Here is an 11,969-nt window from a genome sequence, read left to right on the forward strand (position 1 = left end):
CTCTCTCTCTCTCTCTCTCTCTCTCAGAAAAAATAAAACATTAAAAAAAATAAAATTTTTTTGAAAGAGGGGGCACAAGTGAGCAAGGGGCAGAGAGAGAGAGAGAGAAACTCCCAGGAAGGGCAGAGGGGGAGAGAGAGAGAGAGACATGGGGCTCACCCGAAGCAGGTCTCAAGTGGAACTTGTTTTCAAAATGCAGATTCTCCAGGGGCGCTTGGGGGGCTCAGTCGGTTAAGCATCTGAGTCCAGCTCAGGTCATGATCTCACAGTTCGTGGGTTCGAGCCCCGCATCGGGCTGTGTGCTGACAGCTCAGAGCCTGGAGTCTGCTTCATATTCTGCCTCCTCTTCTCCCTCTGCCCCTCCCCCACTCACACTCTCTGTCTCTCAAAAATAAAAAAAATGTAAAAAATAAATAAATAAATGCAGATTCTCTGACTCCAGTCCCGGACCTTCAGACCTTCAGACCTTCAGATCCTGCAGGGCTGGGCTGGGGCAAAATGCCTCCTGCGGTTCCTGCAGCCCCTGACCCTTGGCCTGTCCCCACAGCCTTCGATGACCCCTACGCCCTGGTGGTGCTGGCCGAGGAGGAACTAGTGGTGATTGACCTGAAGGCCGCTGACTGGCCACCGGTGCAGCCTCCCTACCTGGCCTCCCTGCACTGTTCCGCCATCACCTGCTCCCACCACGTCTCCAACATCCCCCTGAAGCTGTGGGAGCGCATCGTCGCCGCCGGTAGACAGCAGCACACACACTTCTCCACCATGGTACGTCTGGCACCAGCCCCAGCGCCACCTCGGGCCAGGCTCGCCCATGGACTTTCTGGTTTCGTTCTGTAGGAGTGGCCCATTGACGGTGGTACCAGCCTGGCCCCAGCCCCTCCCCAGAGGGACCTGCTGCTCACGGGGTAGGTGACTTTCATGGCCCTCTCCTCCTGCTCGGTAGAATACGCGGGGTGGGAACAGAGCCCCGGGCACCCCTGGCCTCCTGGGCACCCCGGGCCTTGCACCCCTCACAACTGGCAGGTGGACGCTGCCCACAGGCACGAAGACGGCACGGTGCGGTTCTGGGATGCCTCCGGCGTCTGCCTGCGGCTGCTCTACAAACTCAGCACGGTACGCGTGTTCGTCACCGACACAGAGCCCAGCGAGAACCTCAACGCCCAGGGCGAGGATGACTGGCCCCCGCTCCGCAAGGTGAGGCCGGGCGAGGACAGGCTTGGGTCTGGCGCTTAGGGCCACGCTCACGGACTGTTTCTCCGTCGTCAGGTGGGCTCCTTCGACCCCTACAGTGATGATCCGAGGCTGGGAATCCAGAAGATTTTCCTCTGCAAATACAGTGGCTACCTGGCTGTGGCGGGCACGGCAGGGCAGGCAGCAGGCGGGGCTGGCNAGAGCAGTGACAAGCGCTGGGCTTGGGGGGGTGGGGGGGCAGCTAGGAGGAGCGGGCGCTGACTTTGGGCGGTGTCCAAGGCCTGGGGGGCAGCAGGCACAGGCACTAGCCTCCTGAGCGCCCGCTGAAGGCGGCACCAGGACTGTCACCCGCCCTGGTGGCTCCGAGCCTTCCCCAGGGGATCGGGGTTGCCTGGTCCCGTTAGCGAGGCCTTCGGGATGATTGTTTCTCCTCCAGAAACCAGGACTGAGGGCCCCGGATCGGGCAGAGGCCTTCCGGCGCTCCTCGGGCCCTGGGCTTTGGCGTGGGTCCCAGGTCCTTCGCTGCCCCCGCCCCCCCCAGGTGCTGGTGCTGGAGCTGAACGACGAGGAGGCGGAGCACGCCGTGGAGCAGGTGGAGGCCGACCTGCTGCAGGGCCAGGAGGGCTACCGCTGGAAGGGCCACGAGCGGCTGTGTGCCCGCCCGGGGCCCGTGCATTTCGAGCCCGGCTTCCAGCCCTTCGTGTTGGTGCAGTGCCAGCCCCCGGCCGTGGTCACCTCCTTGGCCTTGCACTCCGAGTGGCGGCTCGTGGCCTTTGGCACAAGCCACGGTTTCGGCCTCTTTGACCACCAGCAGCGGCGGCAGGTCTTTGTCAAGTGAGCAGCCCTCCCGGGGCGGCCGGGGCCTGAGTCTAGGACTGGCGCTGGGCAGGGCCCCGGGGCCCCGGCAGCACTGATGTCCGGATGTCCCCTCCCCAGATGCACGCTGCACCCCAGTGACCAGCTGGCTTTGGAGGGCCCCCTGTCCCGCGTGAAGTCCCTAAAGAAGTCCCTGCGCCAGTCTTTCCGCCGGATACGGCGTAGCCGGGTGTCCAGCCGGAAGCGGCAGCCAGCTGGTCCCCCTGGAGAGGTGAGGCTGAGACCAGCCGCGAGCCCAGGGCAGCTGGCTCGCATCCTGCCCCGCTGCCCACCAGCTATGTGGCCTCGGACACGTCCTGTTGCGTCCCTGGGCCTCAGCCTCCCCAAGTGTAGAGGGTTCAGTCCTCAGTCAGTATCACCAGATGGGTGGTGGCCATCTTCCCCTGGAAGGATTGGCGTTGAGCGATGGATCCCCCCAGGAAGGGGAGGCCAGAGCCCCCCCTCAGGCCTGACCAAACCCGCTGCAGGTGCCGGAGGGAGGCGCCAGGGCTGAGCGGACAGGTGTGCAGAACATGGAGCTGGCCCCTGTGCAGCGGAAGATCGAGGCTCGCTCGGCAGAGGATTCCTTCACGGGATTTGTCCGCACCCTCTACTTTGCTGACACCTATCTGAGGGACAGTGAGTGGCCAGCCTGAGGTGTGGGGGCCCCAGAGAGCACTCCTTGGCCTGAGGGCGTGTCAGAGGTTCCTGCCTGGCCTGGCGGGGAGCATGGGGACACCTGATCCCCTGCCTGCCTTTTCTCTCCCGTGCCTGGGTCCCCAAGGCGGGTTGCACTGGCTTTGTACTCGGGCGCCACCACTCTCTAGAAGTGTGTCTAGAAGTGTCACTTAGTCTGGTCTCAGCTCCTCTCCCTGTAAAGGGAAGGAATATCTTCTTCCAAGAGTGCCTGCCAGCCCCCGGTGCAGCCTGCAGAAGGTCCCTGCCGCCCGACCGCCAGGGCACGTGTGGGGTGGGGGTATCTGCTGCTGTATCTTCAGGGCTGAGCTGCCCTGGGTTCAAGATCACCTGTGCACGAGTCCCTTGGTTGTCAGAGAGCCTTCCCGGCTTTTCCTGTCTGTACCCCCAGGAGACAGGCAGGGCCCACAGCCATTCCATTTTACAGAGGAGGAAACTGAGGCTTACAAGGTTTGTTAACTTCACCTTGGGGTCACACAGGTAGTGAGTGGCAGTGCTGGGATGTAAGCCCAGGTCACCTGGCTCTACCTGACCCCCGGAACTGTGGGTTAGATATAAACCTTTGCTTCCCTGCAGGCTCCCGCCACTGCCCCTCGCTGTGGGCTGGCACCAACGGCGGTACCGTCTATGCCTTCGCCCTGCGTGTGCCCCCCGCCGAGCGGAGAATGGATGAGCCTGTGCGGGCAGAGCAGGGTGAGTGCTGGGCAGGGGGAGAGCAGAGGGTCCTTATCTGCCTGAGAGGGGAGGGTCTCAAGCCTTGCTCTCCACCCGACCCAACTGTCAGCCACCACCTGCCTCTCTCCCTGCAGCCAAGGAGATCCAGCTGATGCACCGAGCGCCCGTGGTGGGCATCCTGGTGCTGGATGGACACAGCGTGCCCCTTCCTGAGCCCCTGGAGGTGGCCCATGACCTGTCAAAGAGCCCGGACATGCAGGGAAGCCACCAGCTGCTTGTGGTGTCGGAAGAGCAGTTCAAGGTATTGCTTGGGTGGAGATGGGGCTCCCTGGGGCATGTGGGGAGTGCACATCCTGGGCACATATGACAGTGGCCGGGATTCACGTAAAGTCGTATTTACAGTTGGTGCGTGAGAGATTACCGAGGCACAGAAAAGGAGACGGGTGGAGACCCCGGGCCCTGGGGTCAGCGTGGGGGCACTGATGCAGGACCTGTGTCGGGGGTGGGGGCAGAAAACACAGACATGGGAGTAAATAGCCCGGGTGTCCTTCGCGGCCAAAGCATAGCGACTGCATATCCGAGCGCTGAGCGGGCTCGGAGACCGGGCAGTCGTTGCTGGGGAGCAGGGCCCTGTGACAGCACCAGGCACGGAAGCCGCGGGTGTGAGCCGTGCCCTGCGCCCCCAGGTGTTCACGCTGCCCAAGGTGAGCGCCAAGCTGAAGCTGAAGCTGACCGCCCTGGAGGGCTCGCGGGTGCGGCGGGTCAGCGTGGCCCACTTCAGCAGCTGTCGAGCCGAGGACTACGGGGAGCACCACCTGGCTGTCCTCACCAACCTGGGCGACGTCCAGGTGGTCTCGCTGCCCCTGCTCAAGCCCCAGGTTCGGTACAGCTGCATCCGCCGGGAGGATGTCAGCGGCATTGCCTCTTGCGTCTTCACCAAATACGGCCAAGGTGGGCACGACAGGGGTGGCCGGGGGCGGGCGGGGGTCAGGGCTCCCGCTGCGCTGCCAGGGGCTGCTGAGAAGGGCAGCGGGGGGCGTCACCGCCAAGGCCAGGCTGGACTGACTGACTTCAGAGAACTTTGAGGGAGGCCCCCGGCCCCTCCGTCCTGGGAGGGAAGTCTGGTCAGCAGCCGCAGGGCCTGGGAGCCGTGGGCTGGCCTCACCTCCAGGCTTCTCCTCCTTCCCTCCAGGTTTCTACCTAATCTCACCCTCAGAGTTTGAGCGCTTCTCTCTCTCCACCAAGTGGCTGGTTGAGCCCCGGTGTCTGGTGGATTCGGCAGAAACCAAGAGCCACAGCTGCCCCCACAACGGATCAGGCCCAGAGAAGGTCTCAGGCCGAGCCAGGTCAGTAAAAGGACAGGTGGCCTTTGCCCCGGCCCCTCTCCTGTGAGCTAAGCCCACCCTCCGGGCTCTGGCATACTGCCCCCCTTCATGTGCCCCTCCCTCCCACGGCAGCTGCCATCCTGGCCAGGGCTTGGTTTAATACCCTGGCTCCAGGTAGGTCGGGTCAGTTGACCTCATTCTTCATGGGATCAGGGCTTTCTGAGCAGGAATGGGGAGCCTCGGGACTCCCCAGTCCTCACCACCTCTCTCCCCACAGGAACTCAGGGAGCCAGAGTGATGGAGAGGGTAAGACAGGCTGCCCTATGCCCAGGGGTGGGGGGCAGGGACATTGTGATACTTGGGCCCAGACCCAGACCGAAGGGGAAGGAAGGGAACCGCAGGCCAATAGGTGGTGTTCGGGCTAAGAGTAGAGACGGCATCCCTTCCATCCTGGGCTCTGGGCTCCTGCACTGCCGCTCCAGGAAGTGGGGAGCTGGGGCAGAGGAGGACTCAGGGCTCACCTGACCTGGCCCCTGCCTTTCAGAGAGGAGGCCTGGCCTGGTGATGGAGCACGCTCTGCTCAATGACGAGAGTGAGTTGGGGCAGGAGTTGGTGGGCCCTCATGAGGGACGTCCAGGGTGGGGGCGGGGGGGGCTTGGAAAGCCAGAGTAGAACTGAGGGCCAATACTGAGGGCGGCAGACCCATCTGACACCCCACCAGTAAAAGGGGGAGCAGCGTTGGTGTCTGGCCTGCCCTCTGCCAGCCTCAGCAGGCCGCTGTTCCCTAACCCTGCAGGGGTCCTGAAGGAGATCCAGAGCACGCTGGAGGGAGACCGAGGGTGAGTTCCTGCTCGGGCCTGCAGGGGGGGGCCCTGAGGCACCAGGAGTTCTCTGGGAATGAGGGTCCTCGTCTGGCCTCCCCAGAGGTCCCCAAGGATGGTGACTGCCCTGTGTTTGCCTGTGCAGGAGCTATGGCGACTGGCGATCTCAGCGAGTGGCCACGGGTTACAGCCTCAGCAACGGGGGAGGTAGGGGCCCTGGGCACTGCTGCCAGGCTGGGGGTGGCTGGGAGGGCATGCCCCTGGGCGGGGGACTGAGGCCCCCGGGCCGCCCAAGAGGCCCCTGAGTCGCTGCTGCTCTGTGTCCTTCTGCAGCCGAGTGAGCAGGTCTCCAGTCCGGGCTGCGCGATGAACACACACTACTGAGGGCGCTTCCTGGGGCGCTGCCCCCCCCCCCCGTGCCCCCGGGAGGCCCGTGCACTGGGCTGCGCCAGGGGCCGGAGCCCACCCCAGTGTCCACCCTGCTGCTGCTCTCGGCCTCGGAGAGGAGGGACCCCAGGGCCGAGGGGCTGCCCCACCCGGGCCTTGTCTGTCGGTTCTTTTGTGAATGTTGCACAGTTTGTTCCCCCCCCTTTTTGTAGTGGGCTGGGTTTTAAATTATAAATTTTAACTGCCTCTGGGTGAAAAAGTTTTTAATAAACACCTTATTACCTCTTCGCTGGACGGGTCCAATGACTGATCTTTTTAATTGTGCAGGAATTTTCTCTCCGTAAACAGAAATGATTGTTAGCTGGTCCCTTGCCTTTGCCCCCTGGGGCCCAGTTGCAGGCCAGGCTGGTACCCCAGAGAATCCGGTTTTTAGGCCGTTTGAGTCAGAGCAAATTCTGCCTGTTTGTATCTGAGCACTGCACCTTCTGTCCTTGGAAATGAATGGCAAGAGTTAACCGTCCTGAGTGAGCATGGCTGCATCCCAGGGTTAGGGGCAGAGAGAGTCCCCTTTGACCAGCCTTTGCTTGCTGTCAGAAGGGGGAAGACACAGTATCGCAGACCTGGTGGCTTCTTACGGACTCCAGGGAATGACCATAGGGTGCTGCTGAGGTCGGAGGCAGTTCCCAGAGATGAAAGGTCTTACCCCCAGATGAGGGGCTGGATCAGACCACTGTTACAGTCCTTATAAGCCAGGGGGTTGAGTCTACTTGATTCTACTTCATTTGCCTGTCTTTGTTGAGCACCTATTATATGCCAGGCGCTCAGGGTCAGAGGTGGCCCAGATAACGTGGTCCCTGTCCCCTGGGGCTCACACTACTAAGGGCAGGAAGTCTGAGGATGTAGGCAAGCCCGGGGGATGTGGGGCCTGTGAGAGATGCACCTGGGAAGGTGACATTAAGCTGGGGCAGGGACATGACCAGGAATAGGCTGGGTGCATCGTTCTACCCAGAGGACAGAGGGACGGGCAGCACCTGAACTGGCCGGCTTGCTGTGGGATTGCGTCAAGAGTTGAGGGTGAGTGGCAGGAAGTGTGCCAAAAACGAGACCACCAAGGGGCCAGACTGGGACCCCCTGGAGCCTGGCAGAGGGCAAGGGCACTGCTATGTGCCACAGGAGCCCACATGGCCTGTTGGAAGGACATGGGTTAGCGCACAGGGCAGAGGAGGAGCCACAGCCCAGGTCTGTGGATGGATACGTCATGGGAGCACCCTACATGCCCTCCTGCCAAGCATGTGCAGCTCAAGAGCCTGGATTGTGTAACTTGGACCACTCCGGCTCCCCTGATCTCCTTAGAAGTGGGGGGGTGGCATTTACTGAGATGGGAGTCCCAAAAGCCACAAGGAATAGGGGAGAATAGTTTCCCCAAAGGGAAGAGGAACACAGACCGCTATCCCAGGAGCAGTGGAGAAGGGATGCTGGGTAGATAAAAAGACAAAGCTACAGACAGGAGGGGAGTGCTGTGTACCCTGCAAGACAGTCTGGACTTGAGCCTGAGGCTCTGGAAGCATCTGCAGGGCTTTGAGCATGGAAATTCTATTACGAAATTCATTCTTTCAAAGACCACTGGGGTTTAAATCCCAGCAAGTTCCACTCATGTGACCTCAGGCAAATTGCCTACCTGTGTCCCAGTTTTTTCTGGGGAACAGGATAAGAGATAAGAGGAACCCCTCATGATCTGTCGTGAAGTTCACGGGAGTCCACAAGGTTCACAGGTTCACGATGGGGGTGACCCTCTGTCAGGGTCAGGGAGAACATGTTAGAATGCACAGGACCTTTATTTTCATCATAAAAGAAATTAGGCCTTGTTTATACCTTGGGTTGGCACCCGGTCCTCAGTCTGTAGATCAGAGGGTTATGCACCAAAAGTGGGTGCCAAGGAGGGAGTGAACATCACACCCTGGAGAGCTGGACAGCTACACACACACACACACACACACACACAGAGGTCAGGAGGATTTGTGTGGTTTTCTGACTGCTGGTTTAGAGGGACTTAGTGCCTATACTGTCCAGTTAGCTAAATGATCTTACATAAATGGACAAGTGACATGAAGTTTCCTGCCAAGAAACCATGAATTGAAGATCGTGGAAATAACGCAGCGCCTAGAAAGCAGAAGAAAATGGCAAAACCGAGCACTTCCACAGCGCAGGGGAGCCTCCTGGCTGCAGCAATGAACTAGCTCATCAGACCGAACGGAAGTCAATAACAACCACACACACACACTCGAAAATATCAAGACTCTGAAAACGGATTTACATCCGCGCTCGTGAAGGATGAGCATTGCCTTAAGTACTTTGTGCTATGAAGTATTAGCTAATGGTGGTGGTTCGCCCGTTTCAGTTCTAGGAAAACATTCTCCTATTTAGAGATCAACAATTTTTATGGATAGGCGTGCACAAATGGGAGAGTCTGGCGCTGTCTAGAAAGTGGTTGATTGGAAGCTGACCTGGCACGGAGAGAGGTTGGAGGTCCCTGCAGCTCCCATGCAGGGGGAGGTGACCATAGTGGCAAAATGGAGATACTGAGAGGTCGGGTTGACAAGGACCGCTGCCAGGCGGAGAAGGTGAGTGAGTGGCAGAGGTCACTGCCAGATTCCGAGGGTCCTGCTGACATAACACGGGCAGCTGGGCACATGGTCTGAACACTTGGATCTGAGGGTCTTCAACATCGACAAGTGAAAGACTTAGTGTTCAACTTAGACTTGGAAGTCACGCAGACCCAGTCCTCAACACTGGCTTCACCTGTGACCGAATGTGTGGCCTTGGGTAGATGACCTCACCCTTGCGCTCTAGTTTACTTGCCTATAAAACAGGCCATAATAACAGGGCCTGCCTCAGAGGGTGGTAAGGATTCAGTGAGAGTCTATAAAATCGCTCAGCACCTTAACACCCAACCCAAGGAGGTGAAAGTTACCGAGGCTGGTGGTAGGGGCCAGGAAAGGAGGAGACTTCCTGAAGGAGGGAGGGAGGAAGGGAGATGGAGCATGGTCAGAGGAGGACTCACAGACTGGAGGAGCAAAGCAGGTGAGGGAGAGAAGGGGAAAGTGGGAGCCAGAGGTGAGAGCTGGGCTTGGAGAGGAGTCCCCTCTCTCCCTTCTGTTTGTCAGGGGGTTCCCTGCAGGCTGCTGGAGGTCACTCAGCCAGGAGGTGAGCTGGGAGACCATGGCTGGCTGGTTCCAAAGCCAGTTCCCAGCATAAACTCCACGGAGCAGAAGAACAGGCAGTAAGGGTCAAGGGAGGTGGGTTTGGTGCCCAATTCCTCAGTTACTGGCCGTGTATCCCTAAGCCACTTATCCTCTGAGCTGTTTCCTCATCTGTAAAATGAGATGAGATGACATCCCTTTCATCCCTTTCGGAGGGTTTGGAGAGGATGCTTAGGGAAGGGATGGGAGGCTCTGGGAAGACAGGAGCCACACCCACGCAGCTGAGTGAGCTACGGCCCGGCCTGGATCAATAATGCAGAGAGGAGGGGACCAGGAAGGCAAGAGATTGGAGAGGAGGGCGGAGCTCTCTGCCGCAGAGCACCACGCAGGATACATTGGAATGGGCCAAAGAAAGTCAAGTTTGCTGTGATGCTGGGGCACCTGAGTGGCTCAGTTGGTTGAGCATCTGACTTTGGCTCAGGTCATGATCTCGTGGTTTGTGGGTTTGAGCCCCGCTGTCAGGCTCTGTGCTGAATGCTTGCTCAGAGCCTGGAGGCCTGTTTTGGATTCTGTGTCTCCTTCTCTCTGCCCCTCCCCCGCTCACTCATGCTCTGTCTTACTCTGTCTCTCAAAAATAAATAAATGTAAAAAAATTTTTTTAAAAAGTTTGCAGCTGATGGTAGCCCCTCACAGCTGTTCTCCAGCGGGCCTTGGGAGCCAGACTGTCTGGGTTGGCATCCCTTCTCTGACCGCCACTATGACACTCAGCTGTGTGCCTCAGTCGTATCAGCCATAAGATGGGAATCCTTATGGCACCCACCTCTTAGCATGCTTTCAAGAATTAAATGACTCCAGGGGCGCCCGGGTGGCTCAGTCGGTTAAATGTCTGACTTCGGCTCAGGTCATGATCTCACATTCCTGGGTTCGAGCCCTGCGTCAGGCTGTGTGCTGACAGCTAGCTCAGAGCCTGGAGCCTGCTTCAGATTCTGTGACCCCTCTCTCTCTGACCCTCCCCTGCTCATGCTACCTCTCTCTCTCAGAAATAAATAAAACATGAGAAAATTTAAAAAAAGAATTAAATGACTCCATAAAGTGTTTAGAACAGTGCCTGGTGCATAATAAGCTCTGACGTGTTAGCTATTTACTGATACTATTGAGTCCAAGGGGACTAAGGAAGGAGAGTGGGATCTCTTAGGTTCTTTGAAAGGGGGGCTCACCCCCTCGCTGGGCAAGCAGTGAAAGGGGAGCAGAGCACGTGGGGCTCCTCAGTTTGGCACGGTGCCAGGCTGGCCTGGCTGGCAGCGCCTCCCAGGTGGCACAATTGCCCTGTCCTCGGCCTTTGCTGTTGAGGCGTCTCCTCTTTCCTGGGCGGCTTCCACTCCTTTGTTGGCCTAAAGGGTCAGGAGCCCGCAGCCACCTGTATAATTAATGCTCTTGAGTAAGGCTGGAGCCCCCAGGGGGTAGATTGCGCCAGGAGAGCCAGCCAGAGCAGGACGGTAGGGGTGCCGCCAAGGGCTGAGGGTGCTGTGGGCTGCCAGACCTTCAGGGAGAGGAGAGGCGGAGAAGACCCTCTTCGCTGGGCCCACCATGGGTGGGAGCAAGGGCAAAGCGCCCCAGCGCCAGGAGGGCCCCGGGAGGCCGGCCTCGGGGGAGCAGGAGTCGGGGTCGGCCAGCGCAGACGGGGTGCCCAGCCAGGAACGCCGACAGGGTCGTGGTAAGGCCCGTGGGGCCAGACCGGTCTTGGAACCCGCCACTGCAGGAAGGCACAGGACCCAGGCTGGCCGCCGTAAGCCCACCGCAGAGGGGAACGGCGGCTGCAGACCGTCGGGGGCTGGGCCGCCGGCAGACGCCGGGGGGAGACCAGGCAGCGCGCAGCGGCGGGGACGCGGATCTAAGGAGGGGCGCGGGCCCAGGGACCACCGTGGCGGGCGCCTGGAGGAAGCCAGCCTCTCCCGAGAAGGGACAACCAGTGAGGTCTGCCGCCGCCGGAGGAGAAGGAAAGGGCGGGGACCCTCGGCTCGGCAGGGCTGCCGAGAGACCCGGAGCCTCCGTGGGGACACGTCGGGTGGAGACGGGGGCAGCTCTTGCCCGGACAGCGAAGCCCGAGAGGCCCAGGAGAGCGACAGCCAGAGCACGGGGGCCCCGGAGCCGCGACCCAAGACGGAGCAAACGGACACGGTCCCGGAAGACACCCAAACCGGGTCGGAGCCAGAGCTGGAACCCGGCGAACGCCCCAGCAGTGACGGCGGGGGCAGCGCTGAACCCCGGAGCCCGGAAGGGTCCCCGGGGGGGGGACCCCAGGGAGAGAGCGAGGATTCCGGGACAGACACGGAATGGAGTCTGAAGGGGGCCGGGCCTCGAGGGGGCCCACGGACAGCCCCGGGAACGGCGAGCCAGGCCACGGAAGCCGACGAGAAGGGGGCTGGGGGCAAAAAGGCCAAGCCCCCCAGCCCCCTCGAGGGCAGCCCAGAGCGCGTCCCCCAGAGCTCGCAGGCTCCTCGGGACCCCAGGCTGGCCCAGGACACAACAGACAACGAGGCGCGGCAGGAGGCTGAGCCGCAGGGCGCCGCTCGAAGAGCCTCGGCCTCCGGGACTCGGCGACGCCAGGTCGGAAAGGTGGTGGGGAAGGTGCAAGGGGCGGCGGGCGAGAGCGAATCTGGAGCTGGAGGGGGAGACGCGCCCCGGACCCCGGCGCCGCTGGCCGCCCTCGTAGCGCTCCGCAGGCTGCGCGCGAAAGCCCCTCCGGATCCCGCCCCCCAGGCCGCGGCTCCGGCTCCCCGCCGCGCGGGCCTTAAGGAGCGGCTGCTGCGCGTGGCGCG

At 60.8% G+C, this 11,969-nt stretch overlaps 2 protein-coding genes across 3 annotated transcripts in view; both read left to right on the forward strand.

The window, feature by feature from the left end:
* LLGL2 (LLGL scribble cell polarity complex component 2) overlaps positions 1–6,238 on the forward strand; it is a 22,041-nt gene extending 15,803 nt beyond the window's left edge. The window contains exons 10-25 of one of the 2 annotated variants that reach the window (XM_077754533.1): positions 548–765; positions 838–905; positions 1,041–1,194; positions 1,267–1,371; positions 1,733–2,025; positions 2,128–2,278; positions 2,535–2,685; positions 3,319–3,435; positions 3,552–3,718; positions 4,104–4,368; positions 4,610–4,763; positions 5,020–5,048; positions 5,287–5,334; positions 5,539–5,581; positions 5,669–5,770; positions 5,897–6,238. In XM_077754533.1, the coding sequence (XP_077610659.1) occupies positions 548–765; positions 838–905; positions 1,041–1,194; positions 1,267–1,371; positions 1,733–2,025; positions 2,128–2,278; positions 2,535–2,685; positions 3,319–3,435; positions 3,552–3,718; positions 4,104–4,368; positions 4,610–4,763; positions 5,020–5,048; positions 5,287–5,334; positions 5,539–5,581; positions 5,669–5,770; positions 5,897–5,933 (2,102 nt within the window). In that variant the 3' untranslated portion in view covers positions 5,934–6,238. The remainder of the gene's footprint in view (positions 1–547; positions 766–837; positions 906–1,040; positions 1,195–1,266; positions 1,372–1,732; positions 2,026–2,127; positions 2,279–2,534; positions 2,686–3,318; positions 3,436–3,551; positions 3,719–4,103; positions 4,369–4,609; positions 4,764–5,019; positions 5,049–5,286; positions 5,335–5,538; positions 5,582–5,668; positions 5,771–5,896) is intronic. The other variant, XM_077754523.1, reaches the window with a different exon arrangement.
* Positions 6,239–10,737: 4,499 nt separating this feature from the next.
* MYO15B (myosin XVB) overlaps positions 10,738–11,969 on the forward strand; it is a 32,233-nt gene continuing 31,001 nt past the window's right edge. The window contains 2 exon segments of the mRNA XM_077756140.1: positions 10,738–11,547; positions 11,623–11,964. Of these exon segments, the coding sequence (XP_077612266.1) occupies positions 10,738–11,547; positions 11,623–11,964 (1,152 nt within the window).

Source organism: Crocuta crocuta, unplaced genomic scaffold, assembly GCF_008692635.1.
Source record: "Crocuta crocuta isolate KB4526 unplaced genomic scaffold, BGI_CrCroc_1.0 scaffold50, whole genome shotgun sequence".
NCBI lineage: Eukaryota > Metazoa > Chordata > Mammalia > Carnivora > Hyaenidae > Crocuta > Crocuta crocuta.